General features: G+C 39.4%; 1 protein-coding gene across 1 annotated transcript in view; it reads right to left on the reverse strand.

Annotated features, from left to right (window-relative positions):
- Positions 1–1,583: 1,583 nt before the first annotated feature.
- Positions 1,584–26,397, reverse strand: part of EFCAB5 (EF-hand calcium binding domain 5) — a 78,127-nt gene continuing 53,313 nt past the window's right edge. Inside the window, exons 9-19 of the mRNA XM_012657292.1 lie at positions 26,305–26,394; positions 24,264–24,478; positions 22,297–22,453; positions 15,468–15,757; positions 13,746–13,915; positions 13,029–13,257; positions 11,034–11,186; positions 5,042–5,145; positions 3,596–3,849; positions 2,110–2,390; positions 1,584–1,706 (exon numbers count right to left, since the gene is read on the reverse strand). Coding sequence (XP_012512746.1) covers positions 1,584–1,706; positions 2,110–2,390; positions 3,596–3,849; positions 5,042–5,145; positions 11,034–11,186; positions 13,029–13,257; positions 13,746–13,915; positions 15,468–15,757; positions 22,297–22,453; positions 24,264–24,478; positions 26,305–26,394 — 2,066 coding nt within the window. The remainder of the gene's footprint in view (positions 1,707–2,109; positions 2,391–3,595; positions 3,850–5,041; positions 5,146–11,033; positions 11,187–13,028; positions 13,258–13,745; positions 13,916–15,467; positions 15,758–22,296; positions 22,454–24,263; positions 24,479–26,304; positions 26,395–26,397) is intronic.

Below are 26,397 nucleotides of genomic sequence, written 5' to 3' on the forward strand. Positions count from 1 at the left end.
AGGCTGAGGCAGGAGGATCGCTTGAGCCCAGGAGTTTGAGGTTGCTGTGAGCTAGGCTGAAGCCATGGCACTCTAGCCCGGGCAACAGAGCAAGACTCTGTCTCAAAAAAAAAAAAAAAAAAGTATATAGTAAACATGTATTCATTTTTGTTTTTGTTGTTGTTATTGTTTCCCTTAAAATAGCTCCTTAGGGCCAGGTGCGGTGGCTCGCGCCTGTAATCCTATCTCTCTGGGAGGCCGAGGCGGGTGGATTGTTTGAGCTCAGGAGTTCCAGAGCAGCCTGAGCAAGAGGGAGACCCCGTCTCTACTAAAAATAGAAAGAAATTAATCGGACAACTAAAACTATATAGAAAAAATTAGCCGGGCATGGTGGTGCATGCCTGTAATCCTAGCTGCTCGGGAGGCTGAGGCAGGAGGATCACTTGAGCCCAGGAGTTTGATGTTGCTGTGAGCTAGGCTAATGCCACGGCACTCACTCTAGCCAGGGCAACAGAGTGAGACTCTGTCTCAAAAAAAAAAATAGCTCCTTAGAAGAAGTTATACCTGTAACACCTGTGAATTCAGAGGCTCCCGTGAATTAGCCCAGAGCCATGAGGCTACAGTGGAAACCCCATTCCAAATAGGAATTCTAGATGCAACTCACATCACTCATGCTAACACACTAACTCGTGTTCACGTTTATGTGGAGCTCGTGTTCTCTCCACTTCTCTGGCATTCCCAAACTTCTGGCCAGATGATCTCTCGTGCGCACCAGTCCATACACTGCTCCACCACCCCTGTGCTACACACTTCCACTGCCGCAGAGCCTGAGGAGCGTGGCTGTCTTCCCCTAGGTTGCCTTTTCCGTCCTCTTGTCCTGGAGACTCTCTGGTTCTGAGTCCCTCAGCCTAAAATATGTGTCACAGAAATCCAGAGACCCTTCTGACTTGCTCTGGAGTCTTCACAGAGAGGGGGAGGCGAGGGAAAGGGAGAGGTTTAGGAAGCAATTTCTACAGATGTCATTTTCCCAATTTATGATTATTTTTCATAAGTAACAAAGAAGAAATAAACTTTAAATGTGTTTGTTACAGGCCTACTCACACACACAGCCTGCGGCCTCTGGTGGGAGAATACACACCAGCGGAGGAAGGCATGCTCGTATTTGTACATTTGCTTTTCTATGTGGCCTGTTCTCTGTAGCAACAGTGCTCATTACCTTCTCCAACTTGACAGCCTCACTGCTCTCCATTCCCAGTGATTCTCCTCCTTTAAGGAGTCTATTAATTTTGCTTAGTTCTTTATTGAAGCTAAAGATAATATCCTTTTTGTTTAATGTTCCTACCTTCACTGCAGCCCCTATTTGCTCTTTTTTTTTTTTTTTGATGAATAATGCACATGTGGGAGATAGATGTGCTTTTGAATTCTCACATGCTTGGCACAGACAGTGACTTTGGAGAATGATACGATAAATTGTAGACAGTGTCCCTCCTTTTAGAAGACTTCTAATCTTAACTATTTTCTAAAAACTGAATTTATGAGCCACTTGCTTTACTCTAATAAAAATCACTTAGTTGTAGCTGTCTTTTATTGCTGTTGGTATAGATTTAGGCTATAATTAAGGGAAATTTACCTTTGATATGTTCATCAATCAGCTGTAAATTAACTTTCACATGCTTAGCAGTTGGATCAAAGACACAGATATTTTCGACTAAATATCTGTTAACATACTGTGATCAAAGAACAAAAGAAAAGTTATGGGATCACCAGCCAGTGGAAATATAGTGCCCAGTTCATCAATTTACATAATTCTATTTATATAGATTTTAAAATAGGCAAAAACCAATCTATGGTGTTAGAGGTCAAGATTATGGTTACCTTTGGGGGGTGTGTGTGTTTGTGGGGGTGAAGGGGTAATGGAGAAGGGTAAAAAGAAGAGCCTCTGGGATGCCACTAATGTTCTGTTTCTTGATCCAGGTGCTAGCTACATGGATGTGTTCATTGTGTGAAAATTCTTGCATTTGTACACTTATGATTTGTGCAATTATGATTTGTACAGCTAAATTTGTGTAGGTTATTCTTCAACAAAAAGTATTTTTTAAGTATTTTTAAAATACTTAAAAGTAAACTTACAAATATATACTTATCCCAATTTCCAAAGTCACTTGAAAATTCCAGCTCTGGATGAAAGAACAAGATAACTGCCTTCAAGATGTCATGCACTAGGTTTACATTGGCTTTCAACTCCAGGGACTTGTCTTGAGAAGTTGTCTCTGCTATAGGATTATGATCATAGAGCAACAGAGACACAAAGTCCATAGATTTGAGCAGTTGGAGGCTTTCCTGCAGCTCCTGCAGCATGATTCGGAAGAAGATAATTCCTGCCCTCTGGACTTCCCCTACACGTTCAATCTCTGGAATAAAAAAATGACATCACACATTGCTGTTCAGTCAAATACATTGCTTTGTCATAGGATTCTGAACATATTATAGTACACTTGTGTTTTTCAGGAAAAAGAAGACCATATCCTATGGTCTTAAACAATCTTAGTTTCTGTAGCCGTGAAATCAAAAGAAATAAATGGAATTACACCTGGTGAAGCTCATAGGAAGAGGCCTTGAGAAAAGGCAAAAATTTGAGTTTTAGAGCTAGACCTTAGTTTAAAAACATGTTCTCCCCCTTATTAGTTCTATTGTCTCTCTGAATTATCCTTTTCCTCTTCCATGAGAATCGGGTTAATCCTCAATTCCCTGGTGAGCTGTGGGAATTAAATGAGACAATATATGTAAAAGTGATCAGTTTCAATCCTTATACATAGTGAACACTCAAAAGATATAAATTGTCTTCTTTCTTCTTATCCCACTCCATGTAATGGCTAGAAATCTTCCAGCTTAATCCCATATAATGTTACTCTTTTGATTCTATTCACTTCATTTTAGGTAGCCAAAGATTTCTATGCCTTCTTCTTTCCTCCTTACTCTCCAAGCTGTTATTGTGCTAAGAGTAGCCTAGTGGATGTGGAATCACAAAAACTGGGGTCCAGTTTGGCTCTGCCCCTAGCTTGCTATTGGAATTTGGATAATTCACTTTACTTTTGTGGGCTTTAGCTTCTTTATCTGTAAAATGAGATGTTCTGATTAGTTAATGCTGTGTAATATAGCAGAACCCAACCTGGGTTCAAATCAGCCTTCACCATTTGTTAATTGTATGATTTGGAGCAAGTTGTTTACTTTCTCTGAACTTCGCTTTCCTCACCTGTACAATTGGATATCACCATTCACCTCATAGGGTTATAGTAAGGATTAATGAAATAATATATTTAAAGTGCTTGACACATGATGGGACATTTAATAAATTCTAGTTCTATCTTACCATTATGAGTCCTTCCAGTTCTAAAACTACGAGATTCTAACCAAGAGAATGTGATTCTATGCTCTTTGTTTTAATTTGCAGACAATGCTCATCAGCCTAAAAGTGCATAAGGGAATTCCTTTCACGTGGAAAGATCTGTATACTGCCACAATTCATTCTAGAAAATGCATACTTCATTGCACTGTCTGTGATGTCCCCAAAACCTATTAAACCCGTGAATCCACACCATTGTCCCACTCACAATACCTAAGATGTATTTTTTCTTTATCTCTCCAGAGAGTTCGCCAAGTATTTCATAGCAGGCAGCTTGGATCACCTTCATCATTTTCTGTAGATCTTTATATTCCTGGTATAACAACATTCTAGTCCTGCCAATGTTAAAATCCAGGACTCCCAGAGCCTCTCCTGTTCTCTCACGCAGTGGAATTACTAAGTGGGTTTCTCCACAGACAGAGGCCAAAACAACTTCTGAACTGTCTGTACACTTGAAAAGGAAATCTCTGAAACCAAAACCAAATAAGCACAGGATATTAAACATTTGCCTGTTCACAAGATTCCACCCAAACATACTGAATCACTCTCTCTTGTGCCTACCTCACTGCTGCCACGCCATCCCCTGTTGCTCTTTCATCTGCTGGGAACACTCCACGCCTTGATTTCATGTGGCTCTGTCCCTCAGTTCACTCATGCCTCTGCTCAAACATCCCCGTGGCAGAGGAGACTTCCCTGACTACCCTTCCCTAACTACCCCTCGCTGCTGCTGAGCCACTACTTTGTGTCTTCATGCTAACTAGTAATGATGTATCATACTAAACTTTCCAGACATAACGATAAAGCCCATTGGTCAACAGACTTCCTCCAAAGACATTTGTTCTAAGTTACACACAGGAATACAGGGTTATGAGTGTGGATGTTACAAGAACGCCTGTAAAACTCTTCACCAGCACAAGGAATAACTATGTGGAAAAGAGCTTGAGACTAAATGAACATTCCAGTATTAGGCCAAACTAAAGTTTAACATAGGTAATTAAATGACAAATTAGCCTACTTGTCTGAGATTACTGGGTTACTGCCTACTCAACTACACTGACCCCCCTGACGACCACCTCCCCCCACAAGAAACAGTCATTCCCTTTTGCAATAGGTGTGTTCTCAGTGAAGATCTGTTCTGCATCTGTCCACAGTTCAGTAGCATTCCTTGCATTCCACAAGTGAGAGTCATTCTAAGTAATCTAGAACTGGCTACTAGTTAAATACAACATTCTCTGCCTTCTCTCCAACTTTGCCCGTGTCCTTTAAATAAAAAAACACACATTCACAAGGTAGCTAACATTAACAGATGAGCTCTAATAAGAGAGTGATGTGGATTGATTATTCATAATTCATAGATCTGCTTCAGTGAGAGACTTGAGATTTTTGTTGAATTCCATGTTTACAAGAAAATCTTAAAAAAAACACTATCATGTTTTAAAACACACAATTTTAATATAAAATGCCAATGAAATCGGTTTTAAAAAGGACTTCGGGTAAAGAGAGTTAATATGTCTAAGAAATTTTTCTTTACAAGCTAATCAGGACAAGAGTGTGCACTAATAAGGGTCCTAATCAGAGGCAGAAGCCGTGTCTTTCAGGTCTGTGATCACACTAGGAGGATGTGCACTGGCAGTCAAACAAAACAGACATGTCTCATACCTGAAGATGCATGACTTCCTGAAAATGGTAGGTGGATTTTTGTGGATTTCTGTTAGACCCAGCTGCCCTGTAACCATCATATTGCGTAAAACATAGTCTGAATCCTTGAAAAGAGGAAGAGATTTCATTAGAAAGGAGTAGACCTCATATCTCCATTAAAGCGTTTGGGGACAGATAAATAGGACAAAATTAGGGAACTTTAGATGACTTCTAGCTTTAAAGACAGTGACATTTTACTTATTCAGCACTATTAAGGAACAGGGTGTTCCACATGAGAAAATTTTCAAAAAGAATAATTTTTAAAAAATATACAAGCTTATTTTATATAAATGTGAAAAATTACGTGTTTATATTGTTTTTCTGATGTTAAAAGTGCACTGTAGAACATCTGGTAAATACAGAAACACTCAAAGAAAATAAACACAATTTTAAAATTCTCTAATGATGTCTCTGTCCTCACCACTTCACCAAAACTGTTCTTGTCAGGGTTACCAGTGACCCTCGGAAATCTCATTTGGAAATCTCATTTCCAAATCTACCGGTCAATCCCCAGTCCTCATTTTCATCTATCCCTTGGCAGCATTTGATTCAGTGAACAACTCCCTTCTTGATATATCTTCTTCACTTAGCTTTTGGGACACTACTCTCCTGATTCTCCTCCTACCTCACTAAGCACTCTCTCATTCTCTGTGTTTCTTCCTCATCTCCCTTACTTCTAAGAGATTTTCAAACTGTAGGTCATAACCTACATGTGGGTTATGAAAATATTTTAATGAGTATTGATCAATATTTTTTTGGTAGAGACTATTTTATTTATAAGAAAGCAATATTAACATATTCTGTAAAATACACTAAACTATAGGAAAGACAAATTCAATTGGGAGAAGTAACGAGGGTTTTTTATGAATAATTCCTTTAAAAACTAATTCTTGGAATAAAGAGGAAACTATGATAAGAGAATTCGTAGGTGTTTCAAGCTGAATGGTGCTTGGAAGACAAACAACTGTTTTGTAGTAGTGACCTTAAGTGTTCTACCCAACTCTCTTTTTTTTTTTTTTGAGACAGGGTCTCACCGTATTGCCTAGGCTAGAGTGCAGTGACATCATCATAGCTCACAGCAACCTCAAACACCTGGGCTCAAGGGATTCTCCTGCCTCAGCCTCCCGAGTAGCTGTGACTACAGGCATGCACCACCATGCCCAGCTAATTTTTGTATTTTTTGCAGAGACAGGGTCTGGTTATGTTGCTAAGGCTAATCTACCAAACTCTTTAGATAAAAAATGTTTTCAACCAGGTGCAGTGGCTCTCACCTGTAATCCCAGCACTTTCGGAGGCTGAGGCAGGAGGACTATTTGAGGCCAGGAGTTTGAGGCTGCAGTGAGCTATGATCATGCTACTGTACTCCAGCCTGAGGGACAGAGCGAGACCCTATCTCTAAAAAACATTAATTAAAAAAAAAAGAAAAATGTTTTCAACATTACAACTAGACTGTTAAGATTATCCCACATTGGCAGTTGGGCTTTTTGCTTCTTTCTGAATTTCTTTCTTTCCTGATTTGTTATTTGGTGTTACATTATACTTGACTGAAAAGATTTCTTAAAAATCTCACCCTGACTGTGTTTCTAAGTCTAAATATTTAGCCAACACCGAATAATTCCTTTCCTGTTTTTCCCTCCAAAATTGCATAAATTGACCACTCCTGCTGTTAGACCAGAAGCATAATATAGAAAATAATTTGCTCATAATAATATGCCTGAAAATAAGCTTGCATTTCATTTGATTTTATTTAAACCTAAAACTATAAAATTTAGCAAGCCCCTCAGCAATTCTTCAGCAGTGAGACAAGCACTCCTCATTAAAATCACCCAGGAAAACTTCTGGAGAAAAGGCTGCAATTATATCCCCCCATCTTCTTTCTTCTGCTGCAAGTTTGTTATGTGTCCCCCTCTCTCTCCCATATCTGCTCATTCTAACGTTTCTCATTACACATTATTTACTCATTTGCTTTAATATTTATCCTCTTTCGCTTTTTTTCTCTTAACAAACACCTGTTTAAAAAAACAATGAAATACAATCTACAGTATCAGAGAACATCACATTTAATAAAAGTAGGTAGTCTTTTGTGAAACTTCTATTTCAAGTGTGTGTGTGTGTCTGCGCATGTGAGAGGTCAGGATACAAAATGTTTTCATATTGTGGGTCACAGTCAATACAATTTTGAGCCACAATGATTCCAAACATTTGCAGTGCCTCAGGGCTCAGGCCTCAGATTTTTTTTTTCCTAGTCTTACTGATCCTATTCAGTTTCATGGTTTTTTGTTTTATTTTGTTTATTGTGGTAAAATATACATAGCATACTATTTATCATTTTAACCATTTAAGTGTATAATTCAGTGGCATTAAATATATTCACGAATGCTATGTAACCCAGTCTCATGGGTTTAAAAAACCATTTATTTTAATTCTTTTTCAGTTTAGTAGGTAAAAATTATCCTTTTTTTTTTTTTTGAGACAGAGTCTCACTCTGTTGCCCGGGCTAGAGTGAGTGCTGTGGTGTCAGCCTAGCTCACAGCAACCTCAAACTCCTGGGCTCAAGCGATCCTACTGCCTCAGCCTCCCGAGTACCTGGGACTACGGGCATGCGCCACCATGCCCGGGTAATTTTTTCTATATATTTTTAGTTGTCCAATTAATTTCTTTCTAATTTTAGTAGAGACAGGGTTTCGCTCTTGCTCAGGCTGGTCTCGAACTCCTGAGCTCAAACAATCCGCCCACCTCGGCCTCCCAGAGAGCTAGGATTACAGGCGTGAGCCACCACACCCGGCCACAAAAATTATCTTGTACTGAACTTTTACTTTGTATTTATTTCTTTGAGAATGCTTGAATTTTTTTTACATGTTTATGAACAATTTGCATGAGGTGTGTTTTTTTTTTTTTTTTAAATTGACTTGCCCCTTGCTTATTTTTCTTTTGGATTTTAAAAAAACTCATTGATTTGTGTATAAGTGTTAACCTTTTGCCAGATATGTGGCAATTTCCTCCCAGTTTGTCATAAGCAATCTCTTTTTTTTTTTGAGACAGAGTCTCGCTTTGTTACCCTGGCTAGAGTGTCGTGGCGTCAGCCTAGCTCACTGCAACCTTAAACTCCTGGGCTCCAGCAATCCTATTGTCTCAGCCTCCTGAGTACCTGGGACTACAGGCAAGTGCCACGACACCCGGCTAATTTTTCTCCTTTTTTGTAGAGACGGGGTCTCGCTCTTCCTCAGGCTGGTCTCAAACTCCTGAGCTCAAGTGATCCTCCTGTCTTGGCCTCCCAGAGTGCTAGGAGTACAGGCGTGAGCCACAGTGCTCAGCCAATTTTTTCATTTTATTTATAACTTTGGTGCTAGAAAGTTTTACATTTTTATGTAGTCAATGTATTAACCTTCCCTTAATTGTTCCAGCTTTAGGTGTAAGCTTAGTGATCCTTCCCCAGACCAATATTATAAATTTTCTCTCGACCCCTGTATTCTTAGCTATTTTATAAAGAGTAAAATAATTTGTCAAGTTTTAAGAAATCATGTTGGGATTTTTCTTGGAATTCTGATGAATTTATAAATAATTTTTGGAAGGAACTATATCTTTAAAAAAGTGGTCACGTGAAAAAAACCATAATGTGATTTTTCTATTTTATAGAAAAATTTATGTCCCTTGATAAAGTTTTGTAGTTTGCTTCATAGAGAGCCTAAGGATGACAGGATGAAGCGGGAAAAATGTTGTGCACAAAGTAACAGCATTTTTGAAATCCCTGAATAAAAGAAAAGTTGCTTTCTATTATGGATGGTAAGACCGGAGACATTAATTGTAGTATTGCATTTTTCTCCTCCCAAAGTCTCTCCTCTTCTCTTCCCTGATTCAAGCAGAAAGTCAGTGTCTGTTCACTGCCTTAGAAAAGGAATGTGATGAGGGTGAGTGAGATGGTTCATGCCTGTAATCCCAGCACTTTGGGAGGTCGATTGCTTGAGCCCAGGAGTTAGAGGCTGCAGTAAGCTGTAATTGTACCCCTGTACTCCAGCCTGGGTGACAGCGACAGAGCGAGACCCTGTCTCTAGAAAAGAAAAGGAATGTGATGAGGTAGAAAGCAGAAATTACTGGCTAGTCCCTGACTTTTGTTTTTTCAAAAGCCTATGATCCTGTGACTTAAGATAGCAAACCAGGCACACATGTTAGCCATTTGTCCCTCTCAAGACCTTAGGGAAATAAGAGACTAAGGTCTTGATTTCCTTGCTAGCTGTCAGCTGGGTGCTTCCCTTAGTGCCTAGAGACCTTGGGCCTTCGTATGTAGCCCTGTGCATTTCAGAACCAGCAATGGAGTGTCAATTTGCCAGATCCCTGACACTTCTCCCATCCCCCCCGTCTCTCAGGGATCACAGCCAGAAAGGGTTTTCTGTTTTTAAGGACTCATATGATTAGATTGTGCCCACTTGGATAATCCAGAATACTTTCTTCATCTCAAATTCCTTAATTTTAATCACATCTGCAAAGTCCCTCTTGCCACATAAAGTATAATAACGTATTCATAGGTTCCAGGAATTAGGATATAGACATCTTTGTGGAGAGGGCATTACTCTGCCTATCACAGTCACCTATTTAATAAAGTCAGTATTCCAAAGAAACAGACATAGGTGCTTTTGGGTGATAAACTAAAATGGCCTGAGTTCCATACCTAAGAAAGTCTGAATCTCCAATTTCCCCTCATCTATGGTTACTGTCAACAGAGCAAGAATTTTTTTCCTCTATGACGCCATACTTACAGGAACACGGGCATGAGGTAAGGTGGGGTATCTCAGGATCTACTTTATTAATTCGTATCAGTCGGAGTGTCAGAAGGAAATAGATGGCATGCTAGAACTGGGTCATTTAAGGGGAGTTTAATAAAGAGACTATTTATAAGGCTTCGGCACTGTTTAGAATCCTGAACCAGTAACAATGAAGAGCTATTACCACCCTTAGCCCGGGAAAGCAAAAAAAAGGAAGCAATTACTAGAACTGGAGAGAACATCCATACGGAGAGGACCACCCAACTATAGGTGAAGTGCCCTTACTAGGGAAACCCAGCCAGCCCACAGCAACCTGGCAGGGGGGAACCGCAGCCTCACTCTCCTTCTGCCCTCCAATTTCTTATTGGGGCTCTCATTGGACAAACCAAAGCAGAAGCCAAAGGGCCAAGGAGACCATTGATATTGTCTACTTTTTGAGGCACTGAGCAGGCCAGAGAAGAGAGGAAAGTGGATCTGTAGGGGCTGCAGAAGGGGAAGGGGGAGGCTTAGGAAGTTATAACAGTTGAGTTCTTGAAAAAAGTTATCCCTACGGCCACACTCAGTTTGTTGTTTTTTTGTTTTGTTTTGTTTTGTTTTGTTTTAAAGACAGGGTCTCACTCTGTCACCCAGGCTAGAGTAGTCTTTTTTCCCTTCCCATGTCACCTGTATGATTCTCGTGGGTATTGCCAGTTACTGTAAACTCCCCACCATGGCTAAGGGAACGTATCTCAGGATGAGTCAAAAAGAGTTTCCCCTCTTGGGTTTTCCAAAGTGAAACTTTTTACTGGTTGCTTTCACTAAGCATCTGACTTGCCCCATGGAGAAAGCCCATCTTTAGCTGGAAGGACAAAGCCAAAGTGCAGAAACAAAGCAAACATGAGAAGTGGAGAGAGAAAGAACACTAGAGAGCCCTGATAGTATAGAATCCCTGGATCTGGTCATCTGGGAAGCCAGCTTGACTCCTCCCCTTTCTTCATTTTGGTCACATGAGTCAGTCAATTCTCCCTTTTGCCTAAGGCAGTTTGAGATGGATTCCTGCCACTCACAACCAAGGGTCTTGAATTGGGGTCATGGGAAATATGACCCCAGTTAGCCTAATAGCTAATTAATATGCTTTTAAAATCTTAGCAAGATGATAACATCTAGAAACTCTGTTACTTGGGAGAAGTCTAACACTGCTGATTCTTACCCACCTGGTCTGGGCTGGGCTCTATAAAGTAAGTAGTGATGGAGGTGATGCTGGATGTGATGTTATAGAGCCAGCCGATGCCAGTGATCACGACATGTAGAATGTGCTCCCGGCTGTGGACAAAGTGGTAGGCAGTGCTAAAGACATTGGAAACACCCTGTAGGAACAGAAATTTCAAATCGTCTTTTCTTTTTAAAATAGCAAACTAATTCTTGATACATTAATTGGATTATCTTTTTAATTAATGATAATCTACTTCCTACAAATTACTCATCAATTTTCAAAAGGCAGTGTTCCAGATGCTACTATGAAAAAAGGATCATCAAGACATCAAAGGTATAAAGAGAGATTTTTATGCTTTCTAATTATCCAGTGAAATTAGTGATTCATGCTATCAGAGAATAGCATCAGAAGAACAAGATAATCTTTGAAATGAGAAAAAAATGTTTAAGAGCCAAGAACTAATGCCAGCTTTGTGCAGATGGGTACATGCCCTGATCTGATGCCAATGTTAATGTCTGCATCTATACATGGCTACTGTCATCAGTTCACGGTATAGGACGTGTTTCGTTCCAAGGCCTGCAACATGCTAGATTACACAGTCCTCCTATAGGCATAAAGAGACTCTTCCACACAGAAGGGATGGAAAAATTCTTAGAACTCATCTGTGGGCTAGTCAAGAAACTCCAGGAACCACAAATTCTTCAAAATCATATGCATTTTATATTAGAACTCAAGGCATCTAAGGGTAAGCCAGGAGACTTTTATCTCCAAGGCTCCAAGGGCTAGAGAGCCAATTCGTAACTCATTTTGACATACTCTCTAACAAGAGTATATATAGCTCACCTACAATAACTCCATGTTCCTCCTCCATTTTACTTCTTAATATCTTCACATTTTTTTTTTTTTTTAGATAGAGACACACTCTGTTGCCCTGGGTAGAGTGCAGTGGTGTCATCCTAGCTCACTGCAACCTCAAACTCCTGGGCTCAAGTGATCCTCCTGCTTCAGCCTCCCCAGTAGCTGGGACTACAGGTGCATGCCACCACCCCCAGCTAATTTTTTCTATTTTTTTGTAGAGAGGGGGTCTCCTTCTTTCTCAGACTGGTTTCAGACTCCTGGGCTCAAGCGATCCTCCCTTCTTGGCCTTCCAGAGTGCTAGGATTACAGGCGTGAGCCACTGCGCCCAGCCCACATCATTCTTATGTCCGATAAGAATGAATCTTATTATTATTAATAAAAAGTAGTCCAGAGAAAGAGATTCTACCACTTTCCTCAGTTATCTACCCATAAGTAGGAAGAGAAAATGAAAAATAATGGTAAATAAACATAAAAAGCCTGAGGCTTACAGAGGAACAAATGAGAAGGGTGTAGCAAGTTCCTGATTTGCTGTTACACCCGCAGTCCATTGCCTCCATAAAGGCTTTCAATCTTCCTGCATTGCACTTTTTATCCACAAAATTAAATCAAAATGCTTGTAGAAATGGTCTAGCTATTTCGTAGTCTTAAAAATGCCTATCTTTTTTGTGATCTAATTTGAAATCTCAAGAAACATTTAGGCTTTTTTTTTTATTCTTCATCTTCAAAAATTATAACACTGAAATCAAGAGCTATGGGGATGCATATCATCTTTAGCACCATGTGTGGAAGGAACAAAGGATTTCTAGGTACCACTATTAATAAAACACAAACATATTCCTTCTAAAAGTTCATTCCCACTTTGTGGGTCTTAGTCAGGGGTCTAATGGTTGGATTTTTGTTCTATAGTATAAAATTCTATGTCTATGATTAATGCTATGGGACACAGAGAGGCTGAGAGTCCTTCCATAAGTAATGGGGAACCTCTCCAAAGACTGAAACATACATGCAGGTAACAGGAGCAAATATGATGACATTGTCTATATACAGAGCTTTACTCTCATCTGGTTTCAGATTTCACTTTCTAAAAAGTACAGGAGAGGCCATACTACCATTGCTCTTGAAGACTTCTATGACTTACCTGATAGAATCTGATCTCATGAGGTAGGAAGATGTTTATGTCATGGGGATCTCTAAGGGTGTCAACAGCCAAGACCCCAAAGATCCTCATGTATGCATCCTGAAGAGGCAGAGCCAGGAACGACCCATTATAATCATTCTTGGGACGGGAATCGTTCCAGAAGAAGATGTTCCCATGGTACTGAACTTGGGGGACATGAATTGGCTCCCCTTCATCCATTACCGTAAAGCTGAGGAAAAAGAATACAAGGATGGGAAAAAGGCACAAGGGATGGGTTTAGATTAAATGCTGCAGAAAGCTAGATTAATTCTCCATTCACAGTCATTAGCATTAAATGTCAGAGAAGTCAACTCAGATAAGATTACCAGTTTGAAGGGTCTGACTTTAAAGAAAGATTTAAAAGACAAGCTTAGATCTTAAACGGAGAACACGTACACAAACAGGATGCAGGAGACAACTCGTAGAGCAGGAAGAAGTAATTGAGCTGATACTGTGAAGCAGAGTCCCTACATGGCAAATCATTGCCAAAGACTGAGCCCTAGAAATGATCATGTGAAATCACCCAGGACTGGAAGCCCATCAGCCCCTACTCTAGAAGCACTGGTGACTTGAGGCATTTCTCCCTTCACAGCTAATCAGGATTTTCATGTTAGTTTACTTCAGAAAGGGAATTATTTTTTCAGAAGAGTGAAACCAACCTCTTCAAGAAGTTCTTACCTGATTCCCTTCATGTCCCTGTAGAGCACTTTGTTCAGTACCCATGGAGCATCATCTAAGGTACAAGCCACATTCCTCAAGAGAACATTTCCTCTATCAGGCAGTAGTAGGTTTTCTTCTAAGAGGGAAATATGAGCACTGATCTTCTTATTTCCATGGGTGTCAGCATCCTAGGGCAAAATGTTTCTGACCATGTATTTGCCAACAGCCAAAGAACTCCCCTAACATGTCTCCCTTCATTAGCGAATTTGTGTATCTGGCTCAAATCATCTCATTTTCCTGAATAGGTAATGCAGATATTACCATTTACAGACAGTGGGAAAAAGTCTGACACCACTGCTGTCCCCTAAACCTGAGTTTTAGTGAGTAGAATGATTTCTGCTATGCCAACTAGACTGGCTTACTGGACAAACAAAAACAAAAAAACCTCTCAAGTCTACTCAAATTTAGAGGTTTAAAATTTGGATCCCTTTGAACTATAGTCAAATTGTTTGGGCTTCAGTTAAAAGTATTTATTTTAAGGAACTGGAACAAGAAGATGCCTTCATTTCACTCCTATTCTTGACCATCTACTGTGATGTGAATATGAAAAAAAACACTCTCAGGGAATTTTTGACATACTTTGGATATTTTATCTATGTCATTTCAGGAAAGAATTTCCTGAGGCTCAAGACTGCAGACTTACTAGGACTACCATTTCTAATTAAAATAACTGAAAATTCTCTGTACCTAAAATATTATATTATTAATATTATGTGTTAACACATATATTGAACATATCCATAAATTGGGAACATGAAAGACACGTTCCTTGATATTTGTCTCCTCTTTCTATATATTTGGGTTTACTTTTCATGCCTTTTTCTTCTGTCCTATTTCTCCTTCCTACATACAAGATCTATGGAGTAATTAACAAATGTGTAGTGAGAGTTCTCTTAGGGTACCACAGATCTCTGAAGGAAGTTTGAGTAATGCTTCTTTTTCTTGACTGGTCTCCTGGTCCTGGTGTACCATTTCCAATTACATTAGAAAATTCAGCCATTCAGGAGATGATTTCATTGAGCAAGTGTTGCTATTTAGCTGAGATGACTGGCGCAGGTTGCCTGGATCAATGGAATCTCTGATATATGTGCAAGGCCACTGTGCTGTTTCTGTGTGGAAGGAGTAGGAATCTGGGAGTCTCTGAAGAGGTGGAAAGGCTGTGGGTAGTGGCCCCTCAGGGCCATGTGTTTTAAGTGACAGGATTCTGTAATAGTGTCAGCTTGCTTCTAGGCAGTGCTATGAAATATTCTGTGATGTTGGATTCTACTTTATATTTATAATTTAAATAGTTCCTTTTTAAAATGAATCCCAATTATCATGTATGGAAATCTAGTTTGAACTGCTTGCATGTCTCCTTATTGGTATTTTTCATTATCAATCTATTGTCTATTCTAGGTTTATTTGACTCTCAGCACAAACGAAAGTAGAAATTACAAGACATCTTTTCTACATCTGTATTTTCTACCTTTCCTCTCTGCTTTGATCTTACCAACCAGCAATCATTCCAGTTGCATCTCTCCTGGGTGTTGGGGCATTTGTAAAGTACTGGAATGAATAAGACATCTACAGTAGCACCTGGTGATTTTTCAAGAGAATTCAGTATACGCCTCTTTTGCAACCATTGAATATCACCTACTTTGAGGAAATGTTTCCTCTTATACATCACTTTAGAAAACATACCTGGGTGAGGGCCCTAAAGGTCTCTGTATACACTGGCTCAAGGGACACCCCACTGGTCTGTGCTGCACACTGGATCTGGTGTAGCCATTTCCGTCTGGCACTATTCCTCAGATTATCAACATGGCTTCTCTGCAGAGCATTCATCAGAAACTCCACAACGCTTTCCAGAACTTGATCTTCATTGCCCCTGAGTTCAGATACAACCAATTCTATGTATTTCTGAAATTGTTTTGAAGACAACCTCACTTCGTGATCAGAGTGTGGCTTTGGAAATTGGATGTGTAGTTTAGCTAAAAGATAAACACAAAACCAAAAACCAACCAAAAGTTCATTTATCCATGGGGGAAATTTTTATTCTCCTCTTACAGTGAAATGAAGCCCTTGACAACTGCTCTCTTAGAAAACCAGGTATGTCAAAGGCATCTCTGAACCCAGTAGAATATTTTATGGTGGCTTCCTATGCTGAACTCAATATGACTCCTGTGTCATCTTCTTTGTTTTTATTTTGTTTTGTTTTAATTCTACCATTCAGCCTGGTGAAACCTTAGGGTCTACTTCGACTCCTTCCTACATTTTGCCTTTCATATCCAATAAACCACTTAATCCTAACCTGTTACTCTTTGGCAACATGGTCACTCCTTGTGGCCACTTCTCTCTGTTTCTACTTTCATAACCCCAAGCCAGCTTTTATCACTTTATAGTTGACTTGCCAATAGTAAATGCTCGATTATGTTTGTAAAATTAAAACATGACCTGCATTATGCAATTTCCTGATTCAAAGTCTTATCTTACTATATTTGAATGCAGTCTATTTCCAATCATATTTGCCCTTAATGCCATATAGGAGTTATTTGCTCCACTGTGCCCATTCTACTCACAGTTTCTGATTATGCTTTGCACACTTCTGCATCCACACTTCTTTTTATTTTTTTTAATTGTATAATCATGAATCTATTAATACTACCAAACCTGAACATTACCAGTAACTTACATCTTCCTCCATGATCTACCCTATTCCATCCTCTGCTTTCCCACACCCCCACGAATATCCTGAAATTCGGCGTTATCTTTCCCCACTATTGTTACAGTTATATATAACAATATAATGCACACACACACTCACACACACACACGTTGTTGACTTCTAAACAATATGTGGTTTAGTTTTGCCTGTTTGTAAATATAGTTTTCTGGAACTTGCTTTTTTATTCAACGTTATGCTCCCATATCCACCCATGTTGTTTCTGTAGCTATGACTTATTTGTTTTCACCACTGTGTGTTATTATGTGAGTATACCATTACCAATATATTTATTCCCCTAGCAATGGGTGTTTAGGTTGTTTTCAATATTTTGCTATTATGAACAGTGTTATAAGCATTTTGTACATGTCTCCTGGTGCATATGTGCAAGTTTCTTTGACATTTGCTATAAATTAATAAGTCATAGGGTATGCACCCTTCCCCTTTAAAGTATGGTTCAAACTCCCTCCTTCCTCAAGAAGCCTTCCACCGTGATTTCCCCTTCCCCTGAAAGACAATAGCATATATTCTACACCATTTATTTGACAATGAACAAATATTAATACTACCTTGTACTATAGTCATCATGTGTAAGCTTCCCATTTCTGCAGTTGAACATTTATTGATTTTTGCTCTTTAGCATCCACTCATGTTTCTCTTGGTACTTGTAGCTCCAATTTTGCTTTGGGGAAATCACTCCACTCCCATCTCAGTTCATGTGTTTGAGTGGAGTTCCACTTGTGGTTCTAGAGGTGGAGCATGCGTCTCAGGCTTAAGCCAGTCAGGACAGTCTATTCCTCTAGCCAGAGTGGTTGGTTTAGCACTGACTCATGCCAGACTTTTTTCATGAATGATTAGGAAAAGGACACTTTCCTTTTTATTCCCACTGAACCTGAATGAACCTGTGAGGATGTGAAACTGGACCTGGTCACACAAGGGGAGAGGTTGTATGGCAATGGAGCTGCAACATAGAAGAGAGCAGGGCCAGACTGAAAGCAAGAGCAAGAGAAAGAACCAGACATCTGTCCTAATGTCATTATTTGAATTCCCAAATCTAGCCGTGTCCTGAACTAGCACTGGACTTTCTCATTACATGAACCAATAAATTCCTTTTTTGCTTAACCATGCTGGGTTGGGTTTTCTATTACTTGAGCCAAAAGAGTCCTAATTTATATAGTACTCAATTGGATTAAAACCTGTGGGTTTTTCCTCTTCTATCTTTCTTCCTTTTTTTTTTCTTTTCATTCCATTGCCCTCTGGAACAATTTCGTCCTAACGCCAGTAGGTGGGGCAGAGCAAGGTAAGCATCTACTTGTGGTCAGCGGAAGCCAAGGTGGCACAGAGCAGGGTATCAGAGTTTAAATGGGTTAAGGAGGGCATCTGTACAGGGATGGTTTGGCATGGGTTGTCCAAGCCTAAGCAGGGTGAGGAGGGTATCCATGTGGAAGGGCAACCTACAGCCCATGTGGATAAAGAAGGTGGCCCTACAGAGAGGTGGTTTAGATTGGGGTGTCAGAACCCAAGCAGGATGAAGAGGGCATCCATATGGGGTATTTAATCCTAAGCAAGGTGAAGGCATCCAAATGGAGGGACAGCCTAGTCTGAGAAGTCAGAGCCTAAACAGGGTGAGAAGGGTGTCTATGTGGAGGGGCTGTCCAGCATGGGGAAACAGAGCCCAAGCAAAGTGAGGAGGAATTCCAGATAGGGGGTCAGCTCAGCACAGGGAGTCAGAGCCTGAGTGGATCGAGGAGGGCATCTATGTGAAAAGGTACCTTGGCATGCAGTGTCAGTGTCAGGAGTATGTAAAGAGCATCCACTTAGAGGGGTGATCTGGTGTGAGATGTCAGAGCCTAAGCATAGCGAGGAGGGCAACCATATGAGAGGGACAGATTAGCGTTGAGTGTTGGAAGAAGGAAATCAATGTGAGAGAGAGGACAGTAGTAGCGAGAAGAGATTAGTTCCATATAGAACTAATGGATTGATTGGGGGATTGACCAAATAAATAAATGTATTTAGGATACTACAAGCCAGAGAGAAAGCAGCTGCAAAATGGAAAGGGAGAAGACAAGAATTAATCCTGTCGTGTTGGATTGGACTTGGAGGTATCAGTATGAACTCATGACTTTTAATATTAATAGACAGAAAGATATGTACAGATGTAAATGTGTACGTACATACATACACATGTACACACACACACACACACACACACACACACACACACACACATTCCCTACATCTGTCCACTGAGAAACCTGGGAGCAGAGACCTGTGAGCAATGAGCACGTATAGAACCCAGATGTTGGCTTATAACTACCATTCTCCACTACCAGATTTTGTTGAGGAAATGGGTGATTACAGGGTGAAAGCAGGGAAAGTATAAAATGAACCCAGAAGATCTCATTGTGCCAGAAAGCAAGGAAGTGCTCAAAGAATGATGGATACATGTTAAAGGGATGCAGGAAACTGGCAGTTTCTTATAAAGCTAAACATATACATATCCTGTGGCCCAGAAATTCCACTCCTAAGTATTTACTAACAAGAAATGAAAACATATATCCACAAAAAGGTTTGTACAAGATTGTTCAGAGTAGCTTTATCCATAATAGCTAAGAACCGGAAACATCCCAAGTGTCCATCAATTGGAGAATAGATAAACTAACTATGGTGTATTCATACAATGGAATACTACTCAGTAGTAAAAAGAAGCAAGTTGCTGATACATGCAACAACATGTAAGAATCCCAAGAAAAATTATGCTAAATGAAAGAAGCCTTACACAAAAGAGTACATACTATATTACTGTATTTTTGTGAGGTTCCAGAAGAGATAAAACTAACCTACGGTGGAAAACAACCAGAGAAGTGGTTGCCTTGGGGACTGGGTGGTGGGGATTGAACGGGAAAGGAGCCTAGGGGAATTTTTGTTCTATTAATATATCTTGACAGGGGTCTGAGGTACACAGATCATGCATTTGCCAAAACCCAGCAAAAGCACACTTAAAATTTGTCATCTCATTTTATGGAAATTTTATCTCAAAAAAGGAAAAACCCTGTTAACAAATACTGAACTCTAAATAATGACATGCATGCTGAAGTATTTAGGGAGAAGTATACTAATGTCTATAATTTACTTTAAAATGCACCAAAAATAAGAGAGGTAGGTGGAAGGATAAAGGGATGGAGAGATGACTAGATGGATAATCCAAAGAAGTATAGTACATTGTTAATGGTAGAATCTAGGTGGTGGGAATATAGGTGCTCGCTGCAAAATTCATTCAGCTTTGCTGTATGTTTGAAGTTTGTCAAAATATAATGTTGGGAGTGGGGATGAGAGGACACAGGAGTCAGACTGAAAGGACTTCTTTGTCTAAATCTGGGACAATATGAGCATCAAAACAAAGAATGATAGCACTGAATTATAACCCATTGAGTAAAGTAGGAAACCATGAATACATACTGTTATAAATGAATAAATGAAAAGTTTGACAAAAAAGGGAAGAATTATTTATATGGTTTCAAAGCACACTCACAAAATCCTTGTTAATTACAAAGGGAAAAAGAGTAACTTTAAAGCGGAGAGGCCTGACATATCATCTTAATCAACTGGTCAAAGTTATTATCATGGGACTTCTGATAGGAATCAATGAGAACACAGCATTGTTCTTGTGATATATTCCTGCCAAATATTGATAACGTGAATGTAATCATGGGGAAACATGAGGAAACAAACCTAAATAAAGGATATGCTGCAAACAACCAGCCTATGATCTCCAAAAGTATCAAGGTAATGGAAATCAAGGAAAGACTGATGAGTTTCTTAGTGATTCCTTATCATCAGAGTTCCAGAGCAAAGAAATAGCAACAGTAGTTCTAGGCTAGCTACTTGTCCAGTTTTCAGTTTCTTTAAAAACACTTTGTGTGCTTCTCAATGAGACTTTTAAATAAATACGTTAATGTTCAAGATTTCTGGAATTTTGTGACAAAACTCATCACCAAAATGGGTGGGTTTTTTTTTTTGGTGTTTTGTTTTAAAATAAATGTTTATTTTTTTCTAGCTGCATTTTTTCTTTTATTATTTTTTATTTTGATTTTATTTTTATCTTTTAATTTTTCTTTTTAAGAGATGAAGTCTCACTATGTGCCCAGGCTGGAGTGCAGTGGCTATTCAGAGGTAAGATCCCTCTACTCATCAGCACAGGTGTTTTGATTTGCTCTTTTCCAGCTGGGCTGGGTTACCCCTCCTTAGGCAACTTGGTAGTCCCTTGCTGCCTGGAAGTCACCATACTGATGCTGAACTTCATCTGGACACCTGATCAGTGGTATAGCACACTACATCCCAGAACTCCTGGGCTCAAGCAATCCTCCCATCCCAGCCTCCTGCACAGCTGGGACTACAGGTGTGCATTAGCATGCTCAGCTATTATTATTTTTAATTGACACATAATAATTGTACATATTTATAGGGTACAGTGTGATATTTTGATATGTGTATACAATGTATAATGATATAATTCCTTCATTTTACAAACAAGGAGACCTCGGTCTATGGAGGTTAAGGATCTTGCCAAAGGTCATGTGACCATTTAGCGATGATCCAGTATTGGAACCCAGCTATCCTGATCATTATCTAGAGTTCTCCATAGAACATGGTTCTATGTTATGAAATTTGCTCATCCTATAAGTGGAAACCACCTCATTAAGCTTTTTTTTTTTTTGAGACAGAGTCTGGCTCTGTTACCCCAGCATCATCATAGCTCAATGCAACCTCAAACTCCTGGGCTTAAGCAATCCTCCTGTCTCAGCCTCCCCAGTAGCTGGGACCGTAGGCATGTGCCACCATGCCCAGCTAATTTTTTCCATTTTAGTAGAGATGCGGGTCTTACTCTTGCTCAAGCTGATCTCGAACTCCTGACTTCCAGTGATCCTCCCGCTGTGACCTCCCAGAGTGCTAGGATTACAGGTGTGAGCCACCTCACCCAGCCTCATTATACCTTTTGAAACTTCATTAAGTAAATTCTCTTTGGATGCAGTCTAAGACAAATGATATAGTATAATGTAAAGTTTGCAGAAGATATAGTTGCTGAAGAGAATATAACAACAGATAAACTTAGGTACATTTGAAGATCAACAAATACAATGATTTTTTAAAGCGATGAAGAACTTAACTAACTTTGACGATTCTTTCCCTCATGCACTATATACTTTAAAAATCGAAACTCTAGTATGCCTAAGTCATCAGATAAATCCTTAAACTCAAGAGCAAGATAATTTAAACTAAGATCTAATAAAATGAAGAAAGGAATTTATTATACTGGAATGAGAATTTTAGTAGCTTTTGATTGGGAAGTATTGATCAGAAGAGAAAAACATAATACAGGGGGAGAAAAAGTCATTAAGGAGAATAAGAAGTTAGTAAATTGAAAAGGAACTTGCAAGCCAGTCAGACTTGAGGAAGTGAATCAGACCTTATGAAGGCAGAGAGATGAAAGAAGAGAAAATAGGCAGAACTGTGGAATGATTCGAAGGACTCTATGTAGAGTTAAGGTCTTGGACAAAGCACTCTGCTACATATTCCATTTCTGATTGTGTTGACAAATGCACAAGGATTCTAATATTTGCACATCCTTGCCAACACTTGTTATTGCTTTTCTGTTTTTAAAATTATAGCCATACTTGTAGGTGTGAAGTGGTATCTTGTGGTTTTAGTACAACCAATATTTTAACCATACACACATCATAGATAGTACTGAGAAACTTGAAGCCAAGGAGTTACCACAATTTAAATAAGAACATTCTTATGTTTTACCTTTCTTCATAGATTCTTTTTCCATTCCATCCTTGTATGTATACAAGAGTTCATCAACTTCCTTCAGATCCAGGAAACCTGAACTATCACTGTCCCACTTCTGAAACAGTGCTTCTAGGAGAATCCCCCGTAGGGCTCGGAAAGCATTTTGTCTAATCTGGGATACACACAGGATAACAAAGCACAGAAGACACAATGTTCATTGTGCTAGCTGGCATTCTGTATTTATTCCCCACCAAAAGTGCAGCACCTTTTATAAAGACAGCTTTACTTTGGGGCTAAGTGTGATGTTAGTGGAAAATGCAGTGATTATTTTTCATCCCTTAAATGCCATTTCACCTCTAGACCAGAAAAACAGGCATTCTCTGCATTGGACTAAAACACATTAACTTAGAAAGATTCTTAAGAATCTTTTTTTTTTTTTTTTTTTAGCGTCTGGGGTCTTACTTTGTCACCCAGGCTGGAATGCAATGGCACGATCAACGATCATAGCGCACTGCAGTCTGGAACTACTGGGCTGAAGCAGTCCACCTCAGTCTCCCCAGCAGCTGGAACTATAGGCATGCATCACTACACTCAGCTAATTTTTAAAAAATGTTCTGTAGAGATGAGGTCTATGTTGCCCAGGCTGGTCTCAAACTCCTGGCCTCCAGCGACCCTCCTGCCTTGGCATCCCAAAGTGCTGGAACTATAGGCATGAGCCACCATGCCCAGTCACCTAGAATTTTCTTTTTTGAAACAGAGTCTCGCTCTGTTGCCTGGGCTAGAGTGCAGTGCCATCAGCCTAGCTCACAGCAACCTCAAACTCCTGGGCTCAAGCGATCCTCCTGCCTCAGCCTTCCGAGTAGCTGGGACTACAGGTATGCGCCACCATGCCCAGCTAATTTTTTTATATAGTTTTAGTTGTCTGGCTAATTTCTTTCTATTTTTAGTAGAGATGGGGTCTCGCTCTTGCTCAGACTGGTCTTGAACTCCTGACCTCAAGCGATCCTCCTGCCTCAGCCTCCCAGAGTGCTAGGATTACAGGCGTGAGCCACCGCGTCTGGCTAGTCACCTAGAATCTTTGATGGTTCTTTTCCACTTCCTCCCTGAGTGTTCAGGAATGTGATAAACACATTGGATGCTCTGCCTGGCTTCTTGGTGGGATGTGTTTTGTAGTGAAAGGGAGTGAATGGCAGTGTTCAAAGAATGAAATTGGCTGTGTTAAAAAAATTCTTTTTCATATTTAACATTGACTTAACTTGACACTGATTTTATTCACCTTTTAGAGTTTTCACTAGACTAATTTTATCCATTAGATAGTAATTGAATTAATCACAAAAATAAAGTGAATATATACCTTTTGGGTAAGTGGGAGGAACTGTAATTGAAGAGGCAAAAGGGAATTGTCTAGAATTAGGTTGAGAAGACTCATAAGGCTGATGAGATTACTGAATAGGCTTAGTGAAACTAATTTGCATATTTCATATAAGAGAGAATAAATTATTTAAATAAGCTAATGTGTATATATTTATCTATCACCCAAGTAAGTAGTAAGTTCTTAAGAAATACGTACCACCTGGATGCCCATGAATAAAAATATATACTCAGGCCAAAATCATCCCCCAGGTATGTGTACTTGCAAATACAATGCACTCACATAGCAGACAGGTAATATACACACACATATTTGCACAGATTCATATCTGCTCCTCAGAATCTGCTCCTTAAGCTTCAGAGGAGGAAAAAAAAGCTGTACAAGAAACCATCTCCTGCCAGGAGCAATTATTAGGGGAATGAGTTCCCTGGAGTGTGATCTTTGAACATTTGACACTAAAATAAAATATTTAGTGGCTATGCTTGTTGAAATAAAGTGATACGTTTGGTTGTAAATTTTTTAAGAGGAGCTACATCAGGAGCAACTGAGGTGGAGAGATTTACTTATAATAGTGACCTCACTTGTTTCATTGATAAAAAATAGTACCCACCTGTTCTAAGGCATTCAGTTTCTCTTCTTTTGTTTCAACATAGCCCTTCTTAAAAAAGGAGGTGAGGGCCTCGCTGACACTCAAGGGCACATCTTCACCAACAAATGTCTCCAGGAGTTGCACAAACTGGAGCAGATTGAGGGAAACTCTACTGAAGGCACTCCTACCTTTTATTTCCTTGTAAGATTGAATATTTCTGATAATTGAGTGTAGGTCTGTCAAGCAGGAAACATACAAGAAGCAATAAAGTGAACAATTCTTTCAAACCTTAGGGAAAATATATGAGTACCTATTGTAATAGACATCTGCTATTTTTGCCTGTCAGGCATCCGCACTGCCTTCATGAGGACAGCATCCTCCTTTTATCTTTGGGAAACTATTTCTCCTCCACTGTCAGTTCAGATGAGTCAAGTGGTACTGAGCCTCCCCACCCTTGCTCCGTGGATGGTTGTCTGGCTAACAATTTGCATATGACAGCAACGTAACCCACTATATAGACCAATGAGAATTAGCCCCAGAACTCTTGGAAGACCTGTTAGAGAAGAATCATTCTTTTTTGTACTCTAATTGCTAAAATAGTAGGATATAAGTGTAGAGATGCTCTTGTGGCCATTTTTGCCACAATATGGAGAAAACTGCCTCAAATTGAAAGTGACACAGAGAAGAACAGGGCTGAGAGGCAGAGAGACAGTGTTCAGCTGCTATGGTTGAGCCCTTGGATCCAGCTGTGCCCGAAGCCAGCTGTACTCTGGACTTTCCAGTTAAATAAATTAGTAAATATCACCACTACAACCCCTCCTCACAAGACTCTTGACTAATCTATTTATCTTGAAGCTCAATGTTACAATAAGAAGTATGTTTTATAAAATGTCAGCAAAGTGACTTATGTTTCATTTATTCATTGATTCAATCATTCATGTCCTTATGCCTTCTATATGAGACTTGATATGCCCTAAAAATGATTACCAGCCAAGTTGGTGGCTCACACCTGTAATCCTAGCACTTTGAGAGGCTGAGGTGGGAGAATCACTTGAGACCAGGAGTTCAAGACCACCTGGGCAACATAGTGAGACCCTGTCTCTACATAAAATTTTTAAAAAACTAGCCAGGCATGGTGGCAAACACCTATAGTCCCAGCTACTTGGGAGGCTGAGGCAGGAGGATCACTTGAGCCCAGGAGTTTGAGGGCTACAGTGAGCTATGATCATGCCACTGCACTCCAGCTTGAATTAAAGAGTAAGACTCTGTCTCTAAAATTAAAAAAAAAAAAATTACCCATACAATTTTTATATACAATGGTAAAGCAAAATTGAAATAAAGAAGACTAGAAAGAAGAACATGAACTAGTAGGCCACAAGAGCTTGACCAATGCCCTGCATTTCACCAGAATATTTTGAGGATAGAAAGTTTGCTTTTTGACCAAGGCTTAAATGAGAAAAAAAAATTTGCAGACAAGAAGAAAATAATCTTGATCTAATTCACTCTACTACTTGTTGGTGTGAAAGGCAAAATGATGTAATGGCATTTTAGTAAAATATAAGTACTTTTTGGAATAATCACTGTTAAATACATGGTTTATCTGAAAGCTAAAAACTACTCTTTGCTCTGCTGAGTACATCTTTCTTGGCAAGTCTTCAAAAACAAGAGAGATTGTCACCTGTCTCACATGTTTGGATGCAGACCTACCAGAGAGAGGAAGAGCTGAAATTTCTATCTAATATCTGATTCCTTTTGTATGCTTGGATCATAGCTTCGCATAGTCGTAGGGACATGTAACAGTACAAAAAAATGTATACTAATACTATAAGTTTTAAGGTAGAAGAGCACTTGTCAATAGCACATGAGACCAATAATAGTATAACACCCCCAAAACATCCATTTTGTATCTATTTAGATCCATCTTCTCAGGAAAGAAAGAATGCAAAGATCACTCTCCCATTGTTCTTATTCAAATCCAGTCACTATCACAGAGTACCCCAGTATATTAAATCCATGTATTGGATTGCCATCTATGCTTCTTGATTTCATTGTTAACATGTACCTTTGAACTTGGAGTTACCATAGATTATGTTTGCCTGTTTCTCATCTTCAAATTTGGCATTCATTTTCCAGTTACAAGTAAAAAATTCACCTG

The sequence above is a fragment of the Propithecus coquereli genome, unplaced genomic scaffold (genome assembly GCF_000956105.1).
Source record: "Propithecus coquereli isolate 6110/MARCELLA unplaced genomic scaffold, Pcoq_1.0 Scaffold536, whole genome shotgun sequence".
Classification (NCBI taxonomy): domain Eukaryota; kingdom Metazoa; phylum Chordata; class Mammalia; order Primates; family Indriidae; genus Propithecus; species Propithecus coquereli.